A 26,868-nucleotide genomic window follows, 5' to 3' on the forward strand; every position below is an offset into this window, starting at 1 on the left:
TTTTAAAAGGCTTTCATTCAGAATCTCAACTGATCATTTCAATAACCTATGAAGAAGGTTTGGCAAAGAATTTTACTACCTACATCTTATAGATAAGTACACAGAGAATTAATCAACGTGAAACAGCAATGTAATAACACACAGCTTTGATGGCTATATTTACTCCGCTGGTCTGCAAGTATAAGAAAAACTCAGGTCTAGTTAAGGGTTTAAGGGAGTATTCCGTTAATCAAAAATACTACTCATCTGAATTCTATGAAGTGTTTTTTCTCCATATATTCCATGTTCTCTAATCAAATGTTAGAACTTTGGTGAATTAGATTTATATACAAATTGAAAGTGTTACTATTCTTCTGTTCCCTTTGAGTGGATTAGACAGGGTCTGGAAAAAAAAAGGGAATTTGTGGCAATGGTTGATGTAAATGATTTGTGTTTCATGGACTGAAAAAGGCCTTGAATTATCTCAAGCTGGTTTATCGCTAAGAGAAACAAAAGCCAATCTTTCCATTCCTGTTTTAATGGCTTTAAACTTTGTTTTGGACAGCTGGTTTGGGCTGATGAACTGCCATAAACCTTATACACACCCCAATAATAAGTGCTATCAAGAAAACATATGTGGCACTTCCAGAGCCCTTTGCGTAGCACTCCCTGAATCTTTGTTTCTCCCTGCAGCAAAGAATGAAGGAGGGAATGTGACTCTTGAGCCAGGCCTGCAGGGAACTGCTTCAAAGAGTCACGCAGCAAGGCACACATCATGAGAGATTGCGGGGCAGGAAAAGAAAAGCTACCACAGTAGATCCACACTCATTTAATGCCAGGAAGAATCACTGCAGTGCATGAAATATTCAATTAAAACCAAGGTACCCTGTGTTTCTGCTGTCCCCTTTCAGTTAAGCTGACACTGAATGCATGGGCCAACAATAATATTTTCTCCCTGTTTAATCTATCTCAATAACAAAACACTGAAGCAGCAATTTCTCTAAGAGTATGATGTCATTTCTGTAAGATTTTTTGACAGCAAGGAATTTAATATAAATATAGATATATAAAGATGTCACATTATATATGTGTGTGGTTTTATATATATATACGGTTTATATATATATATGTATGTGTATATAACACACACATATATGCACATATTATCAATACTATCAGGTTTGATCAGGATTCATGATGATAGAAGACAGGTTACTTCTGAGCTAACAACATCCATTATGAAGGAAGCATGTTATGAGATGGCAACTTAGAAGTTCAAAATGCATGGTCTTTTCCTGAGCGTTGACCTAACATTTTCCCCAGCATTGACCTAACAACGTGGAACCAAATGGAAATGCCATTTATCATAGCAGTCCTGCTGATGGCCAGCAACCTACCAACTTTTGGAAGAATTAATGAGATGATGAAAGCAAGTATATCTAGCATCACATAACAGAGCATAATAACTCCTATAAAAAAATATGAGTATTCTTTGCACACCTTGCACATATCTCTATAAAGGATTTATTTTACAATTACTTTTTATAAATTTGATGTCTCCACTTGAGAAGATTCTTGAATATAGGAAGGAAAATGTCACATACAGAATGGAACAATGCCTAGAACAGAGCTGGGCATAGAGTTTATGCTCAAAATTATTTGTTGTCTGACTTACTGGAATTAAAGGAGATGGCCATTATTGCAGTGAGAGATTCTATCTTTAGGGACTGTATAAATCCTTCAGGAAAACAACATCACTTCAACTGGCTCAGCAGCTAATTCTCTTGTCTCATCACCCAAGAATGTGGATGAAGTTAGTTTAATTTAAAGAAAAAAGACTGATATGTAGATAGAAAGAAAGAGACAAAGTTCCCCCACACTCAAAAGAGTGAACATATTGGTAAAGCTTCACGTATATCACTTTGTCTCAATGCTCAATGTAACTGAACCTATACAGATCTTGGGTATTTGAGCACATCCATAAATTGCTTTCAGTATATTAACAAGTGCTGGAATTGCAAGCTTTGCTTCAGAATTGTGCTTTGAACTATGAATTTGAAAACGGATGCAAAACCTGTAATCCCACTGCCAGGATCACTGCTAGTAAAAATATTACAACGTGATCTCACCAACAAGAAGCTGACAAAGTAATAAATAATCCTTTAACTTAACCAGTATCAAAAGTACAATAACATGAATTATGACATGCCTGACATGGAACCATCAGTTCTCATACCTCCTTTGATACCTGCTCCTAGAGCAATGAAATCAGAAAGCCTATGTATGACTCTCCAAGACACTACAAAGGGAAATGTCCATTCTAGAATTAATTATTTTTCTGTGGTAAAAACTGGCACAGTGACTGCTGGAGTGAATGTCCAGGACATAATGAAGTGAAGGAGGAATCCCTACTTATAAATTGTTTTATTTTAGTTTTGAATCATCTCAGATTTGGACCTTAGCTCAGCAATTGGATTTGGTACATGTTTCTGACCATGATATAATAAGCCGTAGTGCTCATGAACAAGTGCCTGTTTCTAACTGTGAGTTTTCTCTTCTCAAACCTTGTGTGGTGATCTATTCTAAACTAATTCCTGTCTCCTCCCTCAATTGATGCTTTACTGTCAAGTGTATCAAAATTATAACAACCGAATCAGAACAGCATTTGTCTCAATGCAAAAAATAGTCTTCCTATTGTCCCTATATGTCTCACATTAAGACATATTTATTTGTTTAACACATCGTTTATTGATTTGGTTTTTTTTGTTGTTGTTGTTTTTTTTCATTTTGGTAGTTCGGAATCTCTTGCTGCTTCTTTATTTGAGCAAGGAGAGAGAACCAAAAAGAAAATCTGAAGTTGTTTGCTGGATCCTTTATATAAGGAAGACAGTGTGAAAATGCTGCTTTGGGTTTTGATTTTCCTCCTTTACATCATAGCAGTATGACCTTTCATTAGATAGAGTGGTCTTCTGAGCAGCCGACCTAAATGGTACATAATCTTCTGTGAGTTCCTATGCACAGAAGGCCATAAATATTCATCTAGATGGAGCTTCTAAACTTTTTACTGCCTTCAACTTTTTACTACACATTAGATTGCATATATCCTAGAACATAAGGCTTGTCACAGCCAAACAGATAAATGGCTCACCATAGTGGAGCACTGTTTCTGACAGAGGAATTTATCTGGTGTTGCAGAAGGTCATAAAGGTCACAGAATACCACTGACACATAATTGTGCAGTGCTATCCCTTAGATAACCAATATTTTTGCAATGTTGGAGTTTCTCTCCTGTGGAGTGTACATAAAGCAAATGTATTTCACAGGGCCTGGTTTTCCAAAGCCTTGCAGTTTCAGGTTTAGCCTAACTTCTTAAAAGTCCATATAAAATGTTAACCTTGCAAAAGACAGGAAATTTTTCCCCGGGCTAGTCTCTGTTGTAAGATAAAGAACTGGAGCACAACAAAGTTGCTGGCTCAAAGGACAGACAGGTTACTGATTGATATGTAAGATACTGGGAAATTGCAGTAAGGAGAGAGAATGTTTGCTAAGATCAAGATTTTGTTTGTGGATTGACTTAACTTCTTGCAAATTGTATTATTGAATGTCACCTTGCTTGTTTTACTGAATGTTACTAGTTCTATTGTTAAACTTGTTAAACTATAATTAGCAAAAACCCCACCTATGTTCTCATCCTGTAACTTCCTGGTCTGGAGAATAAATGTGGGAAGAGAACCCTAATTTGTGGTTCTCAAATAGAAGGAATGCCTCTCTCTTGAGGGTTCCAGGAGATTAACGCCTTTGGGGCTTCTCACTGCTCAGAAGAGATGGGCTTTGAGTAATCTTTGGCAGCTCCATCACCTAGGGGAAAAGGGGTGACAAATCCATGGGAGGCAAAGCAACACTTTCCTGAGAGTAAGGCATATTGGAAAGGTTTGTCTTTTCTTTCAGGCCAATAAAGAAGCATTTAAAAAATTATTTTATTACCCCAGACCAGACAAACTAATCCCACTGTTCTTTAAAATAGTGACTATCACTTTTTTTGGAGCCTAATTTGCTTCTTGGGATTATTCATATACTCACTTATTAATTTTGTATGTTGTGATTTTCCACACAAATGTGTCCAGAGAAATATAAAATTTACTTGATAATTGTTCAGCTAGCTTTACACATGCTTCTAAGAGTTAGTGTGTTTCAAATTACTATGGTGCACCAGATGTCATTTCTAGCTGTGAGAGGATTTGACCAAAACAGACAAGATTCACAAAGACAAACAGTCCAGCCTCTCATTCTTGATTCCTTCCAAACATAGCATTAGAATTCATCCTTAATCAATCAGGTAGCATGCCAATATTTTTCTGCAGGATGCATGTCTTTCCTCACATAGTCTTTGTTCATTGAGAAACAACCATTGGTGTTTAGTCCTGCCTGACCATTTGACAATGGGTTTTTGTTCATTTGATGTCAATTCAGTAAGAATGACTGAAACCAGAAAGATCATGTCTCAGTGGTTATAACATTTCTGTTTTGCTTATTAGACTCAGAATACATAGTTAATCCAGTTGATGCCAGTTCACATGACTACAATTTAGCCTGAACTAAATTAGAAGCCTAGAAAAATATCACTAATGAGAGGTTAGTGACATGCTGATATTTATTTTGCACTATACTCTGGAACCATGTCTATTTGTATCCCTCTTGTAACTTAATTTCCTCATCTGCAAACTAAAGCTAACATATCCTTGAAAAATCTTTACCATTAAATAAATAGAAGCTGAAATAATTTATATAAACACACTTTGGTTGAAATGAACTTAGGCAAATTGCACGACATATTAAAATCTATAGTAGAATTTTAAACAGCCAAATGAAACAACAAATTCTCAAATAAGTACTTACTTGTTTTTGTTGATTAAGCATTGTTCAGTGTAACAAGTACAGGTAAAATCATCTTCTTTTCCCTTTTATTTCATGGGGGTTACCTCATCTATGAATTATAGATATTAGAAAGAGACCAACAGTCTCAGAGAACATTTTCTCTCTCACCAGGTGTATAATCACGGTGAGTCCAACCATAATAACAAAGCTCCTAACATCAGCTTTATAACCAGCATCTTGTATAGTATTTCCTTACAATCCAAAGTCACCTAATTTTTATTTACACAGCTATCCAGTTACAGCCTGAGTTATTTTGAAATAAATACTTCTTATATCCTGTTGTTTTTTTCCATAGTTACGCCTGTCAGTTTGAATCATTCCAAGTGCTACTGGAGTGTGGGCTCAGCTAGAGTTCTTTTTAAAATATTTGTATCTCTGGCTTCTAAAAATCTGCTGAACAGGTTTTGTTTTTGTTTGGTTTGGCGGTTAAGGCAAACCATAAGGCAGAATGCTGGATGGAAGGCCAGAGAGACAAAAGAAAGAGAGACTGGTAGTTACTGATGGAGAAAAGCAATACTCAAAATCCATCAATGGATTTGAGGAAAATCAAATAGTGTGGTATCCCAGCAAATTATCCTTGTGTCCTCTCCCACCATGATATTTAAATACAGGTGGATCTTGTTAAAATAAGTGTGAAGGACAAACTTGATCAAATAGACAACATCTAACTATGAGGTGGGACAGCCAGTACAGTATATAAGTGAGCACTTAAGACACGCTTTCAGTCTAGCTTTCAGTCTAAGGGGTCTATGTGGATGTGAGGAGAAGTATTTGCCATTGACTTGGTGATATTCAAAACACGGCATATGAGTGATTTATGTGTGTGTCTTACAACCACAGGTGGGAGTGTCAATATGGTTCTCCTCCTACTGTCTCACAGGCTGACTCAAAGGACTAGAGAACAGGCTAGAGATCAGTGTAATACCCATGAGCCTTTCATCTTACATTCCGCTTGCAGTGTAGCAGACTTTGAACTCAAAATGGACAAATGACTGATTCTAAACCAATCTCTCATTTTCTTTTGAGCCACAAGAATGCTCATGGAAACAAGAAATTTATGTAAATAGTAATAATTTGTTAAAGTTATGATGAAATCTTGGGAGAATTTTGCTTCCTGGATTTTTTAATATTAGTTCTTTTGGCTTTTACTTCTGCAAATCCCAGTTGCTTATCCCAACTTATTTTTATGTTTGCAATATTTTCCCTCTCATTTTATCTTTTTCCTCTGTTCTATAATATTATTTTTCATCTGTCTTTCAATATCTTTTCTATATCTAAGTCGATATAGATTTAGATAGACTAATTTAAAAGTTAATCCATAAGTTTTTAATGGAGCATAAGAAAGAAGGAAATAGAAAACAAAATTTGAAGAACAATGATCCACAGGATTATAATCCACATAATTGAAATTAAAGAACTAATTAGAAAATTTCAAACTTAAAATGTCATCTAAATATTAGTACCTGATGAATACTCCCTCCCTTCAACTTCCTACAATGAAAAAGAACAAAACTGACAACTTGGCAAATCTCTGAGAGTTCAGTTTTTTGATCATTCTATTGATACTATTATAAGGAAATTTTGACTTTTTGCTTGGCTAATAGAACTAGATTTAAAGATTCATTTAGGAGCCACTCTAAATTATGCCACCAGAAATTGGGTAAGCCTGTTACTCTTTAAGATAGGAAGATAGACCCTTTGCTCCTGCAGTACAGGCTGTAAGGTCTGTACCTACCAAAAAAGAAGGACTTGCAATGCTACCTCCTGTGCTTGAGAGGAATCTAGGGGTGGAGCAAAGGTAGGATGAAACCTGGTGGAAATCCATAAAGGGTATTCTGTGTGTGTGGTGTATGTGTGTGTCTGTGTATATTTTGACTGTTCAAAATGTCAGAGTCATTCAACTAGGTTAACAGAAGATCTCATTTTATATTAGAAACTGAAAAATTAAGCTAGCAAATCTGCACATAAACCATACTTTTCTTCCAATAACTAATGTAAGATTTAGCTTAGCAGGTAACTTGACAGACTTTAACTGTTCAAAGCCATGCTTAAGCCCTGTCTGTTGATAAACTATTCATCTTGATAGGTCTGTTTTCTTCAGACAATAAATACACAACAAAATAGGAGCTAAAAAATAATACCACAGAACAAAGGAAGGGAAACTATCTCCTGGTGACTCAGAGAAAGTATACCTCTTCAGAACCATCTTCTATAGAAGCCATCTTATAGGCAATTTTAAAAACTCTACCACTGAAGAAAACACTTTGTGAGAGAAGTAAAATTCACATTTGTGTTCTGAAGTATGTATTCCAGAATAGAATTGAAGCATACTTCTAGAATTTTGAAGGGAAAATTTGTTTAGTCAAGAATTAATTCTCAGAAGAATTGCTATTCACATGTAATGGCAAATGAGACATATACGAAATATATTAAAACTCAACAGTATATAGTCTATGTATTCTTCCTGAAGAAAGTACTTCCAAGATATACTCCGTCTATCCTACACATCAATGAAAACTAACAAATAAACAATATGGTCTTAAACTATGCATTTTTTGTTGCAACTGCTGATGGTGAAGTACCCTTGCAATTTCATGAAATATCTGCTCAGCGGCATACACTTATTTAAACTTTTTATTAAACTATATGCAGCAGTGACAGGATACCCTGCAAAACTTATTATCATTGTTCATTTGTATATTAGAAATTAACTCAGTTAATAATTAACAGTCTAAAAAGAATTATATCCAAGTAATTATCTGAATTTATTTTTCCAAATTTGATTTTAATTCCTTTGGTTTCATCTGCTTCTAGTCTTCAGAAAGAGCCATATAAACAATGAGTGTAACGAGAAAAGAAACTTACATGTGCAAGTTGTCCCATTTTCATCCAAAACTTGATTATCAGCACAAGCACACACCCGGCCACCTGGAATGGCCAAACAAAGTGTGCTACAGCCCCCATTATTTACTCGACACATATTGTCACCTGCAAAAGGAGGGAAGCAAATGAGTCAGAGAACTCTGATTGCAACCAGTTAGCTAGCTCAGGTTAACATTTCTCTAGGAGATGTATGTAGGCAGAAACATGTACAGATATATATGATACGTATATTATATATTCAGCAATGTAGTCAGGATTCCTGCTGAATCATAACAAAATTCTGAAATGTTTGAAAATATCTGATGCATTGATGGGTAAGAGAAATTTGCATGTTGGTTGGAGGAAACAGAGGTCTGTGTGCAGTTAGGACCAGGAGAGAGGAGAAAGAGGACAAAATGTTAACTATCTCAAATGAATTCTTTCCTGTGCTGGAGTCAAGAACCTGCTGGAGGTTGGGGTGGGTTTTCTCAGACCCTCTCCTCAGATATCACAACTTTACAAAGAACTCAACAACACTAGCAATCCAATGGAAGTGTAACTGTAAGGGTCATTTTACACTGTTAACGTTTTTCAAGGTGTCAGTAATAAAATTTTGATTTTATCAGAAGATCTTAAACATTAAAAATAAAGAGCTTTTAATTACTGAAAGCCATACAATAAGATAATAAAATGATTAAAATTATATTGGCAGTTAAAGCACAAGTGCCAAAAATGTGACTACAGTGACAGACTAGATTACTGTACTGTGGGCCTCAGGGGTTGGATGTGGTATGTAGAGAACAATAATAAGAGAGGGAAAAAAACCCTCTAAATTGCTGCTGTATGCAGTAAACATTCAGCACATTCCCATAGATTATCACTGTGTGCCCACAGATCAGAAGAAATGACCTAAAGTATATTATCATTTATTATCATTATTCTGAGAAGTAAATTTAATTCACTATGTTTATAAAAAATAAAAAATACACTTGAAAGTTAAAGAAGCTAGTCATTCAAGCTATAACATCAGTTTTCTGAACTCAGGTGGTAATTAAGCTTATTTCAGGCTTTTTACAATAGGGAATGAAAAAATATTTTAAGTTGTTTACAGATACAGTCATGTTTAGTCCATGAGCATGGGATAAAAATGTAGTACTTCACAGGATGCTCAGGTATTCTGTCTGTTGTGCACATTATGCACAAGATTAAATTTTATATTCAGTATTTCAGTATCATTCAGATTCTGGAAAATTAGAATTAATTCAAAATATTTTGAGAAGCATATGAAGAATTTAAGCCATAAGAAATAAGAAATTACTGAAAACAATATATCAATATTCCAATATATCATATTGAAAATATATGCTAAATAACGTATTTTTAATTTAGTGGCATGATTCCTACTTCCCATTCTCATTGACTATAAAATGTAAGTATTTGGAAATAAATTTCCATTATTCAAGCTTCAAAATACATTCTCTTCTGGGAATACTACATATTAAAAGAAAGGAATTGGTATTTGGCTTGTCATGATAGAAATCCAAAATCTAAATTAATTTGAGGAGTTCCATATCTCTCATAAGAATTGCTTAGATCTTTTTTATTTTATTAGTGTCTCAGTATATTTTTGCATTTCATTACTTGAACACGTTCCAGTTAGAGGTCATGTGATAGTCTTTTTTGAAGTGTTGGTAGCTTGCAAAACCTTTCATGTAAAAGCAACCTCTCTAAAACATGATTAAGTGACTACTTTGCAACATAGCACTAAAAGATGTTATACATAAATACCAATGAAAGAGTCATCAATACACTGATACCTATCATAATTGAAAATCTATAATGCATCAATCCCAGAAATAGATGCATTTAATTTAGTTCAGTTTTTATAATAAAATTATAAGGGAGGTTTTATCTCATTTGCAGGTAGGACTAGTAAAAATCTAAAGGCTAAAATGACTTCCAATGTCTAGAAATAAAAAATAATCCTTATTAAAAATTACTATTTATTTCTAGATAACAATTTTATAATTATTATTATTTCTTAGTAAAAATAAGGACCCTAAAATTCATGTTCTTAAACTCTAACTTATTCATATATGATAAAATAAAATTAGATCCACAAAGGACATACTAAAAATAAAATACTAAAAACAATAAAATGAAATTATAGATTGAATTATTATGGAAGATACCTTTTTAAAAATATTTCATTTTTTAATTTTAATTTATCCATACAATGTAGTTGATTTTCGTGTCTCTTAATTAAAAAATAAAAAATTCAAGGAAAGCAAATAGTTTTCAAAATTTAGTTCAAGATAGTGTTCTGTCTGGGCCAAAAACTTTGTCCTTTTTTCCCAATCTTGTCTCTTCAACAAGTAGAATTAGTCTCCATATTACAAAAACATTAGTTGAATGAATGAATGAATGTAACTTTTACTTAGCAGTTTAAATGACAAGAACACTTGAAGTGTAGATACAAGGTACAAGCGTGTGGATAGATATGTCACTTTTTACCGGATGAAGGTGCTTCTCTCATTTGTATATGAGTTAAGTATACATATATGCTCTGTGTCCATACTTTGCATTTCAGGGAGCATTATTTAAATGTGTATTATAACTTCTGCAGAACAGTAATAAAGACACAAATGATATATGAAAACATTTCACAAGCTTCTATTAATATCTCAGTGTGTCCAGACCATAGTAATTTACCTTTTGTTAATAAACTATCTTTTATTTCTAGCAAATGGCAGACTGTATAAGCCAGCACAAAGGAATCCCACTGATCAATCCTCTCTTTATCTGAATTTTTTTTCAAAATGGTGGAAAGAGAAAATCCTTTTTACTATATGCTTCCTGGACTCCGGACTTCTCAGTGTTTTATCACATGTAAAGTGAGAATTCTCTGCACCTAATAGGAAACACATAAACCTATGGAGATATTCTTTATTTTTTACTTATTCAACCTGGTAGTTTAGAAAAAAAAAACCTAGATAGCACATTGATCCCCCAAATTGGATAAAGTCTTGTAGAATGGGATCCTGAGGCCAGATGTATCATTCATTTAATCTAAGATAATTTCAGAATAATTGATATTGAATAATGTCAGTCAATCTGAGGAAAAGATAACATGATTTTACCTTTGTCTCCATCAGAACTACATGCTCAATGGAGATTGTGTTTACATTTTACTTGCTTTGAAACTACTTATTTAAGTGTGTGTGCGTGTGTGTGTAAGCATATTAAGAGCTTAGTCAGTATTTGGGGTTTTTTAAAAAGTGATTATCTTGAATATGGGAAATTTGAGAAGAAAGAGAGAAATTTGGGGATGATAATCTTATCACTAAACAAATCTTTCTAAATGTATAAGATAAAATAATGTGGTTAATAAATATGTCACGCATTAAATAAAAATTGCTATATCTGTTATACTAGGGCAGTGTAACCTAAGATCTCTGAATCCTGGATTCTATAAAGATAGTCAAGGCCATCTTTAAGTTTAAGTAAAAAAGATCTGAGTATAAAATTTATCAATGATAAAACTACAACAATCAGAGAAAACACATGTTCCTTTCCCTCTATCTAAAAGTATAATAGTTATAAAATTTTCATAAATAAAATTAGCCACATAAAGTAATCATGGAAAAATACTTTGTGGTCATTCTTGTTTTTTTCATATGAATAACAGAAATCAATAGTACCTATCTCAAGTGTCTTTTGTGAGGTTTAAATAAGAATGCGTAGCCCACTTCTTGATAGTTATGATAATTACAGTTAATTATTAGTTAATGCATTTCATCTATTTGGCATAAAAAAATCTATTATTTTTAATTGAATATAAGATACTATTTATCAACTCTTTTTAGAATGTTAGATAGTTTTGATTATCTCTTTCTCTAAAAGGTGGGAAAAATCAAAGTGCGTTTTTGAACCTAGAGAATAAAAATGTGAAAGTGTGTTATTTTACACAATTGTTCTTTATATGAGGAATTTCAGGAAAGACTTACAAAAATTATTCTCGATATTTAATATTAATGAAGAAGGAAAGCTTATAAATTTTATTAAAGAAATGACAGAAGCATATGAAAAAAAATCTTGATGCTAAATCCCTAAGAATTACTTAAGAGTTCTTTCCTAGAGGCTGCTCTCTGTTTAGCATGGTTATATATCTATATCTACTTTCTTGAAATTTGCTGGTATATTACCAAGTAATTTGACAAGAGTCTATCCTGATACAGAAGATGGGGTCCAATTAGCTGACATTTTCTGACACTGAATCTAGAATGTTTAGATGGTACATTATTTGTATCCCTAAATATTTTTCAAGGCATTCCTGTCAGGTGGTGGGTATATGTATACATATTAATACTATCCATCTATCTATTTATATATACTCACACACATGTGTAAATACTATATATAAATAAATATGCATACAGGCTATATATACTATGGTAATACATATATAGAGAGTCATATAGCATGTATTCTCTCAGAGAGAGAGAGATTGAGAGAGAGAGAGAGGGAGAAAAGGAGGGAGAGGGAGAGAAATTGACACTACAATGCTATATGAGAGCTGCTTCTTTCATTCTATGAAGAAATGTCAATATGTACTACTTAAAAACTATTTTTTCTATTCAATTGCTACTTCTTTATCCTTAGGAAAAAGTCTGACAGGACATATGCAGTCAACATTTATGTGCCACTGATTATGTATTTCCAAATTTTTGTTAATATTTGATGTTCAAAAAGTGCAGAGAGAAACACCACTGGGAGAAAATTATAACATGGTAAGATAACATGCCCACATTTGAACATCTGAGTGCATTTTACTTCATAATCCAGCTACTTTGATCAATGTAATAAAAGGTCCTAAAAATTTAGATCTTGAATAGATTATCCAATTTCAATGTCTACTGACTGAGTAAAAAAAGGTTAATGCCAGGCATTCTTTCCATATTAAATTTTCTGTTCAGAGATCCAGTTAAGACTAGACAATCCTTAGCTATATGAAAACTGGGGAGAAAACTCAAACCAATTGATTAGTTAACCTAAGTTAATGAAAACTAATTAATCAATCTGGCTGAACACATTCTCTCAGTAAGACAGAACATAATGGTTTTCTACAGTAAAAGTTGATAAAGAGTTTAGTGATCATGGCTAAGTTTCCATTTTAATGTCCCTTTAATTAAAAGGGAGGGGAGAGCACTTTTAAAAGACATTGTCTATCCAAAGGATAGCATTGCACAATTATATGTTAATGTCACCTTTCAGAACGCAAGACACATCCTCATCAGTCGTGTACTGTGTTGTATAAGATTGTGAAACATTACTCCTGTGAATGTTTATTTTAAATGCTTATATGGAGGAAACTTTAAAAATAAATGCCTCCTGATTTAGAAATTGTAGAGGCAGATTAACTAGGATCAGTTGTTTGTCAGACCCTGTGCTATGTAAGTTTCATTCTTATATAACAAATAGTTATTCAATCCTCACAGAAATTTTATGAAGAAAACATTTCTTATCTTTGTTAAATCATTCATAATGATTCTAAAGTTTCAGAAAAAGAAAGTATTAGGATGTAGAGTTAAGCCCAAGTCCATTTTACAGTAAGTCAGGGCATTTTTCACCACACGTGTTGCATTTAATGTGTTGATCAATTCACTAAAGCAACTGGAAATTTAAAGAATATAAAGATTATAAAAACATTATGAACTTTGGCTGGAGGAAATTCAGCAATGGCATTCAAGAGGAACAATTTCTAAAGAGAAGGAAAATAGAAAGTGTGATTTTATATTGATTGGTGTGATAAAATTCAAGAAACTAATGATTGTGAGGTTAGAGGGAACAGTAATCCTAAAAACAAGGTCCTCCAGGAGTTCCTGTTCGTAGCCTTGGCTCCGGTTCCGTATAGACAAAGTACAATTGTGGTGGATGAAGAAGGGCACAGTTGATGTGAATGTAATAGAAAATGTTACCCTTTGATCTACTAGGCAATTGTCTCTATTCTTCATTTCTAGTTGACAGCTATAGCTTAAACCATTCCAAATAATTTCAGTTTTATTATTTTTAAAGATAATTTTATCTTTTATTAGCTATTAATATTTCACATTTTATACACTTGTTATTTTATAAAATTACATTTCTATTTTGATGAAGCAATTTTATTATAGTAGAAAAAAATTAAAGCCCTTGAATGAGATAGTTTGCTTTAAAATCTCTGATTTAGCTGAGATATCTTCAAAAAACTCCTGTTGCTACATAACTTGCTATGGACAACATAGGTATTAGAAAACTCAGGGTATAATTTATTCATCCTAAATTTATTGAAATGTATGCTCATTAAATTTTCAAAAGGATATCTCCATAAGAAAAGAAACAGGGACTATTTAAATATTAAAAAAAAACCTCTACCACATAATTTACTAAATTGTTTTCTTTGTTTTATACATAAGTTCAGAGTCATGCTATTTGTGGATGTTCTAATAAATATTAATAACTTGTGCAGATAAAACACATAACAATATTATCTGATTTAATAAGACATGAATATTGTGGGAGATTGTTTCACTTTCATAACATCTAAAATAATTACATGTGCCTTAAATATACATATAAACTAACCAGATAAATATACTGAGATAATTTTAATAACATTTTCCTTGTATAATGCTTTTTTTTCCAATTTTTAAACAGTCTTCTTAAGCTAAGGAAGTTTTTCTCTCTACTCATAGTACTTACTCTTTGATAACATTAAGAGAATTTTTTTTTTACTTTAAATAACAGCTTTCTTCAGTGAAAATGACATGAAAAAGAAAATGGAGAAAACCTTGAACTTCACTCAAATAGAATTTCTAGAGTTACTCACTCAAGGTATTTATAACAATAAAATATAATTTTTATGAAAATCTGAGATTTGATTGACTTTGGAGTGAACCAGACTCCTTTTATCATGAAACTTCAGCAACAATAAAAACTTTTTATAATTACTGTGAAGTATTATTATATGTAAAACTCAAAAGCAATTTTATTTGTTTGTTAATACCTTGTTGCTTTCGTGGATCATAAATCTGAAGCCCAAACAGGGGTGGTCTTTCATGCCTCAATAATGTCACTTCGCTCGTTATCAAATCTAGTTGAAAAATGGAACCATTCATATAATCAGTCCAGAACACGTAATCCCCATGATGTGATAGTCCAAAAGGATGGTTCAATTCTTTCCCACTGTAAACAATCTGTAAAATATAAACACATTGTGAAAAATCAGAACTGACCTTAGGAAACATGACTAAATATTTATAGAAAATAATATTCCAATAAGTATAACATAATGATCTAACTAGTATCTTAACTCATATTTTTTTCCAGTAGATTTGGAAAATGGATTTCACAATGTGAGCATATTTTTCTGTTTTTAAAGCATGCTATTTGAAGGAGACCATTTATCTACATTTTATCCATTTAAAATCTCTCATATATGGCACTATAAATATCGTCAAGAATGCAAACATTAAAATGAGTTTGCCTAAATCTCATCCTTGTCTCTTTCCTTTGTAATACTCCAGTATCATACGTTGGGTTACAGATTGGTCTGAATAATTAGTGTCACTACATATATTGCAGCCTTGGTTATCCAATAGCCAATGAATAGAACATGTTTGAATTGCATTGGAAATAAAAGGGATCCCCCTACTTTAATTGGACTAATGTAAATTGAAGAAATTTAGTAGATGCCAGTAAAGTAGGTAAAGATGTTAGTTCTGAACACAGAAATATTTATTGTTGGTAAATACATATGACTCACTGGCAAATTTCAATTCTGATTATATTAATATATTTATTTATATTCCAGCATATTTTTATTGTTGTTTAAATGGAGAAATCATGAGATAAACATTCAAGTCCTGTTTCACATGTAGGATCTTAGAAGTGGAGTAAATACCTCCAATAATGATAAAATCATATTGTATACAATATGAGAAAGCATTAATATCATTTAATACCAGAGAATTGAGAAAGTTATCCAAATAATTCATTGTTAGAAATTCAAATTTTGCTCCTTCTAACAGAATTCTTCATGCCAAATTATCACATATTGAATAATTGAGGCAGTCTCTCGATTTTTTTCCTCTCCCCTTTTTGTAAGCTAAAATATGCTGGCCATTAAAGTGTTATGTACATACCAACATCATCAAAGGAATCATAAACATTTATTTAGCACCTGTTAAGTATGTGACATTAGGTTAAATGCCAACCCATTTTATGTATTTTGGAAAAAATATTTAAAGCACTATTAGAATGAATAAAGGACTGGAATAGTCTTAGCTGATTAGTATACTATTTATTTTTCATACAATTCATAATGAGTGGGCTTAGCCAACTAAGCAGTCTTCCCTTCCAAAAAGGAAGGAAGTGTAATGTCAAAGGAAACATTCCATTCTTCCATTATTTAACTAACAGTTGAAGCCAGTTCACGGTGTTATGTGTGCTTAAGTGACATATAGATTACATAAGATGACATACAGAGGTGCTATTTTGTCAACTATGCTTCTGTCTCACAGTCACCAGCATCATCCTCAATTTTACCCAAGAATTTCAAAATCACTTTACAATAATTCTAGCAAAAGAGGCAAGAAGCAGCTGATATCTATTCATACCAATAAGCTTTAAATTCAGTTCATTCCTACTATGTGTTTCAATTCCAGTGCCAAGAAGTTCTTTATTCAAATAATTGCATCATAATTACTTTCTCCTAATACGTAACTTTAAATTTCTGCTGCAAATATCGCACATATTTGAATAGAGTCGGGTTGCTTGGTCATGAAAACTCATCAATAATGTAGAAAAAAAATGCATTTTAAAACAACTCTGATATCTCAAGAGCTTCTTTTAAAAATCCCACAAATCCTGGCATACCACAGTGAGCTGGGCCTGGTCTCCCAGAGGCGAGTGCCAGCTGCTCTACTTAATGCTCAGCCTCCTTTAGCCACCCCACAGAGACTATTGACAGCCACCTCAGAGGGGTAAAAATAAACTTGAAAGTATTTTTAACAACACAACAAGGCTCTATGAAAGAAGAAGTCTGGGTTAAAAACAGCAGCATTTGTCTTTTACCTTCCTGTGAGTTCCATTCAAAAACACTTTTTCAATATGATCATAATAGGCATCACACCAGTATAATGTGTTGGTGTGAAAGTCCAGAGTTAAACCATTTGGCCACAGCATCTTTGAAGTCACAAAAATCTGCCGATTGAAGCCATCCATCCAGGCTTTCTCGATCCTTCCCACGCTGTCATCTATTTCATCTTCCTCCCAGTCTGTCCAATACATCCAACTAAGATATTAAAAACAAGAACACATACATGTTATTTCAATCAGCCACTGTGTAGAGAGATACTTCCTCAGATTTGGTACTTCCTTAAAATCTAATTACATTCTGATTTTTTCTCCTGTCTAAATGATTATCTGTCAAAGGGAGGAAGTAGCTATGAAGTTCTAAGGGAAGTTAAGGATTCATTCGGTGGAACCAGTCAATTTAGACTTGTTACAGAAAACCCAGTACCACCACTATCACACTTATTGGCCTGATGCATTAATTAACCTGACAGTAAGTGCCAAATATCTATTTTCTGTGGTGATGGTACCAAGTCTGAGAAATGAATTTTTGAGGCACTACTATTTTTAAATGTTATATACTTTGCAAGATATATAATCAATTATGTGATTAAAAAGCAGATTGACTGACATGAGAACCCATGGCACAGTTAATGATCTTCTCCGGACTCTATTTAATCTCACATGAATTATCATTTTTTAAGACAGACAACTGGATTGCCTTTGTTCTAAAGGGCACAGTCAAACTGGGTTTGTTTGGCCAAGTCTAATTTGTCTTCCTGATGCAAATTATCTATGCTTTATTGCTGCTTATTATTACCCCAAAACCCACAGAAGATGATTTAGCTGCACAGAAGTTTAATAACAGCAGGTTGACTGACCTTGAGATTTTGAGCTTCAATTTCTATCTCAAACAAAAGCCTTTAAAAACAAATCTTTTGTGCAAGCTATAACAGTAGGACAGGGGGCCTTGAGCTAATGTTCCAATCTCCTCATGAATAAGGTTAAAACCCACCACATGTGTTGTTTTAGGGTCATGTGAAAGTTCTTGAGTTATTAATTAAAGTGTGGGGTTTAATTCAGTCACCTCATACACAACTTTATAAAGCTCCAAAGCTTTTATCTAAGCTGCTGACCCTGGAAATGCCCGTGCTAGATCCCCTGCCTCCCACATTTTATGGGCCCTAAAGAATTTCTGAGGTAATTTGAGAAAAATCTGTTTCCATGACTAAAAATCCTGCTGTGATTTAAACTGGCAGATTTGGGAAAACTGAGAAGATAATACACCAACCATTAATTACTTCATGCCAATTAAGTTCTTTTTAAATTCTCTTAACAGTTTATAGTTATGTTTATATGCCTTTTTAGATTTGAGGAAGTATATTGAGACTGCTGAATTTTATTAATGCTAGAAATAAACACAGCAATATATCTATCTTATATCCTGCATTTCCTTGAAGTGGTTTTATTTTTGAGACAACTTGGAACAAACAGGAGAGTCATTCCATTTGCTCTAATTCTAGGTTAGGTAGGTATAACTTCAGTTATATGAGTATAAATCAACTATGTAAGTGTGAAATATACAATTTTTAATCTTTTGATATTTTCCTGAAATCTTCTTATATACAGTTAATCAATACAGTTTTATTGTTATTACTAATTTATAACTTGTTAAAATTCCAATTATCTGTCCCTATAGCTTTTCCTTTCGATTATGGGCAACACTATTTTTCCTGTGATTCTCTAACTTGAACCACACATCCATATGCACACACGCGCGCGTGCGCAATCTGGATATTTCAAACATATTATATATTATTTTGCTGTTTGAAGGAAAATTGTGAATTAATCCATTATCTAAGATTATTTTTATTCAAACAAAATATTGAAATATTTTTTTTTTCTAAAAAGTAATGCTAATCTGATACAGGCTAGATTTATTTACATGTTACTATCATCTGCTCATGTAATTATCAGCATAGAAGTTATATTTTAAAAGCTTTATGATCAGTATCAAATGACGACTCTTAAATACAGAAGATAGGAAAAATAACCTATAAAATAAGCAAGAACTAATATAAATATTTTTTCTAGGTGGGACTCTGGGTATTCACCAAATAAAAATTAGGTTAATCTGGCCTTTGCTAATGTAGGGGGAAAAAAAATTCTACCTCTATTTTCAAGGCATGTTTAAATACAACTTTCTTATAAAGTCTATCCTCAGCCTTTCTAGAGTTAATAGTCAAAGTAAGCTTTCTAGAGTTAATAGTTAATGTTTCTTAGGAACATTTTTAGTTCTTTTTAAATGTGACTGCATTTATGGCTTATACCATATTTAATGGTCGTGCATGTGTGATGATTCCAAATAAAATTAAAACAATGAAGGGCTGGGATTATTCCTTATTTATAATTGTACCCTAAAATTCCAAAGTTTTTGTTTGTTTGTTTGTTTGTTTCTTTGTTTTTTTGAGGTTAATCATGCTTGCAAATTAAATTGCATTATTGTGTGGTCAGTACTAGAAATATTTAAATCCTTAAAAACTTTGCTGCCATGGAAGTAAAATAAATGTACTTCTCCTTGAAAAACTTGACTTAGTTGCTGACATAATATCTAACTGATCTAACTGCTAACTAAGAAGGTGTGGCACTATTAATTGACATAGGGATATAGAAAGATCTTATTTGGGGAGCAATATGCCCTCATCTTTGGATATACTTCATATAGATGATGTTTTGAGAAGTTGGAGCTGGAAATGTAGGTTTCTGCATTACTGATTTAAATTGTGAAATGTAAAATTATTGAAAAAGAGGGAGTTAATTTGTAGTTATCAGCTCGAGGAAAAGTGCCATCATAATCTATTTCTCCTCCAGCTTTATTCTCATTTTGACCATTGTTGAGGACTTCCAGTCCTATTCTTTCAGTGTCTCTTGTCTCAATCCCCACTTTTCTGTTTCTATTACAAATGTTATGGTTCAAAAAGAACTCCTAATGGGCACCCTTCTTCAAATCTATTGTGTTTCTCATACAGCTTTCATATTGCCATCAGTTGTTTTCTTAAATCATGAATTAAAAAATATGACTTTTATCCTCAAAGTCTTTTATCTACTCAGCCATCAGCAAAATAAATACAAATTTCTTACCACAACATTAAAGATTTCTGCATATTTCTAGGTCCTCCATATGTCTTCTGCTTTAGCTTTAATGAACTTATCATACCTCAAACCTGACACTAACTTCAATCCTCTGAACAATTACTTATACTGACTTATACTGTCTCCTCAGAGTATAGTAACTACTATAACTGCACACCCTAAGTGCCTGAGAACTCTACTTATTTAGAAGTCCTATTCATCCTTTAAAACTCAATTCTGAATTAAAAACCTCAGTGAAATTCTGAACAGCATGTATTTCATTGTTTTATTTTACGGTCAGTGTGAGTGTGTGCATGTGTATAACATGTGTACCCAATTACAATCTCCTTGAGGATAACTGTTGTCTTACCGATTTCTACTGATCTATATGGTAGTTACTTAATAATGTATTTTGATTAAAAAATAAATATTTTATTGTTATTGTTACTGGTTATAAAGCTTTTGACAAAGCATATCTTTGAAATAACTATTGTCAATAGGCTATTACAGTACAGAAAATAGGAGCAAATACCTCCTGTGTACATCTGCAAATAGATGCTATGGTAAAAAAAAAAGTAAATAAGTTTTTTTTTCTGAAAATATTTTGCTTAGATTTGCATTAGGCTATTTTGGATGAGGTTTTCTTAACTAAAACTTCTTTCTTAAAATTGTATTTCACTCCAACAGATATTTGAACAATTAAATTCACATGGTTCCATTTCTACTTCTACTGCCTTCGAATCATTCTGATCCATTTTCCACAGAAAAGTAAGATTAGTCTTTTCAAAATATAAATTCGATTTTATCACTTCTCTATCTTACCTTCACACAGAAGAGAAAATATAAAGCTCTTGTGATGGCTGGCAAGGGCTTGCTTTCCTCTCCAATCTCATCTGCAGCCACTTTGCCCCCTTACTCTCTACATCACAGCCCCTGTGTCTTCATTTCAGTTCCTCTGATGTCCAAGCTCTTGCCCAATTTAAGATTTCCAAATGTACCATTTTCTTAATCTGAAATACTCTTTCCCCCACTCTCAATGGCTGGTTCCTTCTCTACAATCAAGTCTCAACTTAAAGGACAGCTTCTTTGAGAGGCTTTCTCAGCAAACCTATTTAAGGAAGTTTCTACCTGTTAGTCTTCATCATACCAACCTGTTTGTTTTTCTCTATCACTTTAGCTGGCTGAAATTGTATTTAGTACTTATTTATTTATTGCTCATTTAGCACTTAGTTATTGTTACACTTTCCCACTTCCCACCTTGCAGATGACGCAAGGTGCTTCCTGAGGGGTAAGGCTATGCTTGTTTTGTTATTATAGAGCTCTGGGTGTAGCATATTGGTAGGAAAAAAATGTGTGTGTGTTTAAACATATATGCACACACACAGAGACACATTCACATGTACACATGCACATATGCATGTTTGTTTAAGATTGGTGCATAATAGCAGTATTCTATTTGAAAATTCGTTTCTGATGGAAGAATGACATAAGAGTCATTCTTTGTAGCACTAAAGGCAAATACTAGGTCAGTTGGTAGACAGACACTACAGGGATGCAGATATTGTTTCAATGAAAAGAAAAAAATTACATCAGTCAGATTTGACTCTAAGTAGTGTGAACTATGTAGATGCTGTAGGTTTCAAACATAAGTTGGATGCCTGTCTACTAGGAAGGTGTTAAAAGATATTCCTAAATTTGATGAAAGACTTAGGATTAGAGGCCTCCAAATTTCCTTCTAAATTATATGATTCTATGACCTCCAGATTTATGTTATCTCTCTGAGCGCAATAAAGACTTTTTAATGCTATTGGAAACAGTTTTCTCTAACAGAATACTGACAAGGAAGATACTGTTTAAAGCTATTTGAAATTACTTGCTTCAAGTAGATTTGGACATTGTGGAATAAATATTTACTCTTCAAACTAAGATTGCTATGGTTTAAAGGCCACATAGGTAACTTGGTTTGAAAGTCCAGGAATAGAACAGATGATTATATAATCCATACATAAAATCACTGAAAGTACTTTATAACTATGCCTTATGAAAACACATACAGTGATTTCATCCATTACCTGTGAAGATGCACCCTGACTGTATTTGTAGCTACTCTGAATACAAACGATTGTAGGAACTACAATTCAGTGATCTGTTTATAAGGGATTCACATGCCTCTTACTCAAATATTTTTGTGCTTGTGCAGTAAAGTATAAAAAAAAATCCATTTTATGATGTTTTGTTGAAATAATGGCATGTAAGCCACGGAGGGAAACATACACACAAAAACAGTGCATGTGAAATATGCAGTCTATTCATTTAACTATGAAATTCTGTTAGAAATTTCGACATTTGTTTTGATATTTCTGTAAATACAGTTATGCATTAAAGCAACATCTCTGAATAAAAATTCAAGGAAAATATACTACCAAGAATTGCAAGTATATTTCATCCGAAAATAAGTAGCTCATAGTATAAGATGACGTTCTTATACAGAAATTATGGTTGAGTTTAAAATTATGTGATTATCGTTGTAGAAAAAATAAAGAGCAGTCGAGTATAATAGCTAAGAGTAAAGTCCTGAAGACAGGCTGCCTGGTTTTAAATATCAACCCAGCTTCTTACTACTTGAATGGTCTTTTGCAGAACAGCTATCAGTTTTTTCTTTATAAAACAGGGAGGAGAATAGCAACTAATTCAAAAAATTATTGTGAAAATTACAAAATAGGAGCATAGTAACTTATTTAACAAAATGCCAGGCTCCCAGTAAACATACAGGCTTTAGCTATTTACTGAATACATTAAATTTCAATAGCCCTTAAAAAGTTAAATTAATTGATTCTGATTTAATTGATTCTTTATCTTGATGTCAGCCTGTCTAAAATAAAGAATTGTAGTGCTTGTCTAAATAAATCAAGAAATATATCTTTTATACAAATAATCTGTTTATTTCAGTTCATTGTATTTTGAGATATTTATTTAGTACATTCTCTAGGAGAGGAAATCATGAAATGTATAACTTTTCTCGGTCATACCATTCACTTATGAATTCACCTATATTTATGAATTTAAGTAAAACTTACTACTATGATGTAAAAAATAATTTATTTATTATCACTTTCCTTATGTAAACCTGTTACAATATTGCATACCCATTAACTGGATCCACCACAATTCCTCTGGGGTGGGACATTTCTCCCTCTAAAAGAGTCTTCCGACTCTGAGAAGCCTTTTCCAACCTGGCCACATTAATGGTTTTCCTATGACCATCATTTGTCCAGTAAAGGTTATTTCCGAGCCAGTCCACAGCAATGCCCTCCACATTATCCAGATCTGTAAAAAGGCAAAAACAAGAAAGGAACTAATTTTACAATTTTTGTAAAATACTAATTTTGCAATTATAGTAAAATTAGTGTCTACTACTTATGTTCTACTTAATAAAATGTTTAATTAAAAAAGGAATGAACTCTGATCCATGAATTCATTATGTTGTGATTTTTGCAAATATTACCATTCCATAGAATAATTTTCAATTTTATTTTGAACGTCCTTTTATGTGAATTATGGGCCCCCTCTCCTCACATGGATTTCTCTATTGTAGACAAGTGCATATTAATCATGGCAATTAACTATTTTAACTGAATCTCAGTATATTACTATTAAGACAGTGATCTGCAGAAAAAACAGGACAATATCAGCAATGTGAGCATAAAAGGGGAATATAAGTGAAAAATATAGTAATGTAGACTGTTCAGAGGAAAAATCTACTAGTACTATGACTGCATGCTCAAACTTGTAATATGTGATCTGAGTAATCAAAATAATATAAATGTCCTCTTGCCAAGAGATGAACAGGTCCAGCAGGAGTACACATGTAAAAGCCCAGAGTAGGTTGTCATCATTGAACTGCACTGAAATACTTCTGTATATTTTAGATTTATTTTAAAAAGGACACTATTGCAGCCTTCTCTAAGATACAGGCAATGATAAATCATAGGATATTATAAGCACATAATCTTATGGGTTTAATTCAAGCTCTTTATTTTACAAAAGGGGAAACTCTAACATTTCAAGGTGAAGGCATTTGCTTATAGTCTGTTACCATTTCAGAAGCACTAGAATTGGGATAAAATGAAAGGAATGTGACCTCCAGCGTGGAGACCTTCAAAACCATGCTGTTTCAGTGGTGAGTTTCTGCAGCATCCTGTTCTCCCTTTTTGCCATTTTGTAAGCCACTATCCCAACTACCCACAATATCATAAAGACAATTCCTTTTTTTCTATTGCATGAGAAGTTACTGTGAACTCCTTCTTTTTTTTCAAAACCAGGGAAGTCTATGTCTCTTGTCCTCCTGGGTATAAAGTACAGAACTGGAACTTTGTGGACAAAGCAGTAGGTAGTAGTATGTTGGAGAGAGAGCTATGTATCCACACAATGCTGGCAAATCTAGAACACATTTCCTTATATGAAGACATAATACATATTTACCATTGTCATATTTGTTAATCATGGTCCTTCTGGCTCTGGAAAATAACACAATTTTGTTTTGTAACCCTTTCCGCTAATAAACATGTGCCCTGAGTCAGGGTGACTAACACAAAGTGTGATTTGATCTGACTGAAAATCCCATTATCAGAAATGTTCTCAATTTCTCTAAACTATCAGCTTCATTACCATCCAATACAAGTAATTTCCACAGGTTAATTGTGCCTATGCTTAGAAATAAAGCTTAATTTTGTCTTTACTTATTGATACTTAATTTTACTGAGCACTTTCCTGTTCTAGCATAATAGAAAGATAGTAGCTATGTATTCTCTTCTATTTATCATAGTCTCTAGCTGACTTTTATCTTGTTATTTGGTTTTCAAAAATTGTATTTTATTTCGAATCTACTCCAGCATGAAGTCTTCATGCTGGAAATTCCTCTTATTTCTAAAACTTTTCCTTTTGACATCTGACTTGAGAATTTTTTTTTTTTATATGAAGCAGTTGCAATACTGCCTAGATGGAAATTTTGTTTCTGACACTTAGATAAGCAACTCAGTCAATCTGATCCTTTACTTCTCCATCTGTAAAGTGAAGATGATAAAAGCATCTACCCCATAGCATGATGACAAGGAGTAAATTAGCTACAGCATATAAAGACTTAGCATATATATATATATATTTATATATTTATTTATTTATTTATTTATTTATTTATTTATCAGGATTAAAGAATATTTCATATATATTTTGGCTCTTTTATATATGGGTGCTATTTGATAGGAATATAATCTATGTTTTTCTCTTTTAAAGTGCTTGTTCAGTAATGGTCCCTTGCACTTTTACCAGTGGCCAACTTTAACTAGAAATAATATATGCTGAGTCGCTCATGAATAAATAGTAAGCATGGAATGGAATCGAAGTCTAAGAAACTGAATTTGGAAGGACCCTGTCCTGAACTCATTTGTTTATTCTGTTTTTGGAGAATGAAATGCTTGAACAGTGTAGATAAAGTAGTGGTTAGGATCATAAGTTCTGGAGCAATGCTGCCTAACCTATACCACTCACTATCTAAGTTATTTAACCTTTCTCTACTTCAATTTCCTGATCTTTAAAATGGGTATAATGATAGTGTTTAACTCTCAGAATTATTTTGAGGAGGAAATGAATTAACATATGTTAAGTTCTTAAAATAATAGTTGACATGTAGTGTTATATTAATGTTGCTATTATTATTATTACTAATAATATCATTATTATAATCTTCCCTTTAGTTATCTCTCTAGTCTTTTAAGACAGTACTGAAACAATTAGCCTAGAGTGTTCTTTTAATGTTTTGTTTTTCGATTATAGGGAGAATGAGGCTGCATACTAATTTTAAAATAAGAAACTCATAAAAAGATCTCTGTGCAAATTGGGAATCCTTTTAAGCTATCCTTATAAAAGGGCAGGCGGAGAGAAATCGTCTCTCTTGCAGGTCAAAGCCTGACCAATCAATTAATCACTTTCTCAACAAATCTACATTAATAAGGGAAGCATTTTGCTTCCATATTATTTGTGCTTTCAATTAACTTATGACTTGGAAGTAACATCAAAACATATAGAGCATTGGTCTTATGTTATTTGATTTTTTTATTTAAAGAGGTCAGGTTGGGACATGGCTGAGATTGACTAATCAGAACTCTATGAACAAAATTTCAAAAGTTCATCAAGGACATATAAAGGTTTATGGCATTCAACTGCCAAAAAAATCATGTGATTACAAAGATTCTAATTAGTAGCTTGAGGAAACACATAACTATGCAAACCCAGGGAAGATATTTCATAAAGAAGAACTTGGTAAAGTAGATTGCTTTTTATACTTTTGGCTAGAGTTCAAGTATTCTACATTCTGAAATCCATATTCACTACAATTTTACTGTTATTATTATTATTATTATTATTATTATTATTATTATTATTATTATTATTGCATAACTAATAGCAAACAAAGGGCATAACTGTATTTGTAGGGTACAGTGTTTTGTTTCAATACATGCATATACTGCACAATGATTCACTTGGGCTAGGTAGCATAGTTTTGTAGATGTTATTCCACCACTTATCCCTCCTCCAAACCTACCTCTCCTCCAGGCAGTGGCCCTAGTTTTGTTATGGTGCCTAAGCTGAACCTATGAAGAGTGATCCGTAAGTCTTCACGCTTTACAACAGAATCTGATTAATATATTAAGAAGTGAATTGGAAATTACACACCATGTTAATAAAAGCACTCCAAAACTGCCATCACAAAAACACAGTGCTGGGCAGGCTGGTTAGTTCACTTGGGAGAGCATGGTCCTGATCACACCAAGGTCGAGGGTTTGGATC

At 32.8% G+C, this 26,868-nt stretch overlaps 1 protein-coding gene across 1 annotated transcript in view; it reads right to left on the reverse strand.

Annotated features, from left to right (window-relative positions):
* Window positions 1–26,868, reverse strand: part of LRP1B (LDL receptor related protein 1B) — a 1,457,254-nt gene that overhangs the window by 725,070 nt on the left and 705,316 nt on the right. Inside the window, exons 12-15 of the mRNA XM_063085362.1 lie at window positions 23,169–23,349; window positions 16,891–17,110; window positions 14,822–15,011; window positions 7,780–7,902 (exon numbers count right to left, since the gene is read on the reverse strand). Coding sequence (XP_062941432.1) covers window positions 7,780–7,902; window positions 14,822–15,011; window positions 16,891–17,110; window positions 23,169–23,349 — 714 coding nt within the window. The remainder of the gene's footprint in view (window positions 1–7,779; window positions 7,903–14,821; window positions 15,012–16,890; window positions 17,111–23,168; window positions 23,350–26,868) is intronic.

The sequence above is a fragment of the Cynocephalus volans genome, chromosome 1 (assembly GCF_027409185.1).
Source record: "Cynocephalus volans isolate mCynVol1 chromosome 1, mCynVol1.pri, whole genome shotgun sequence".
NCBI lineage: Eukaryota > Metazoa > Chordata > Mammalia > Dermoptera > Cynocephalidae > Cynocephalus > Cynocephalus volans.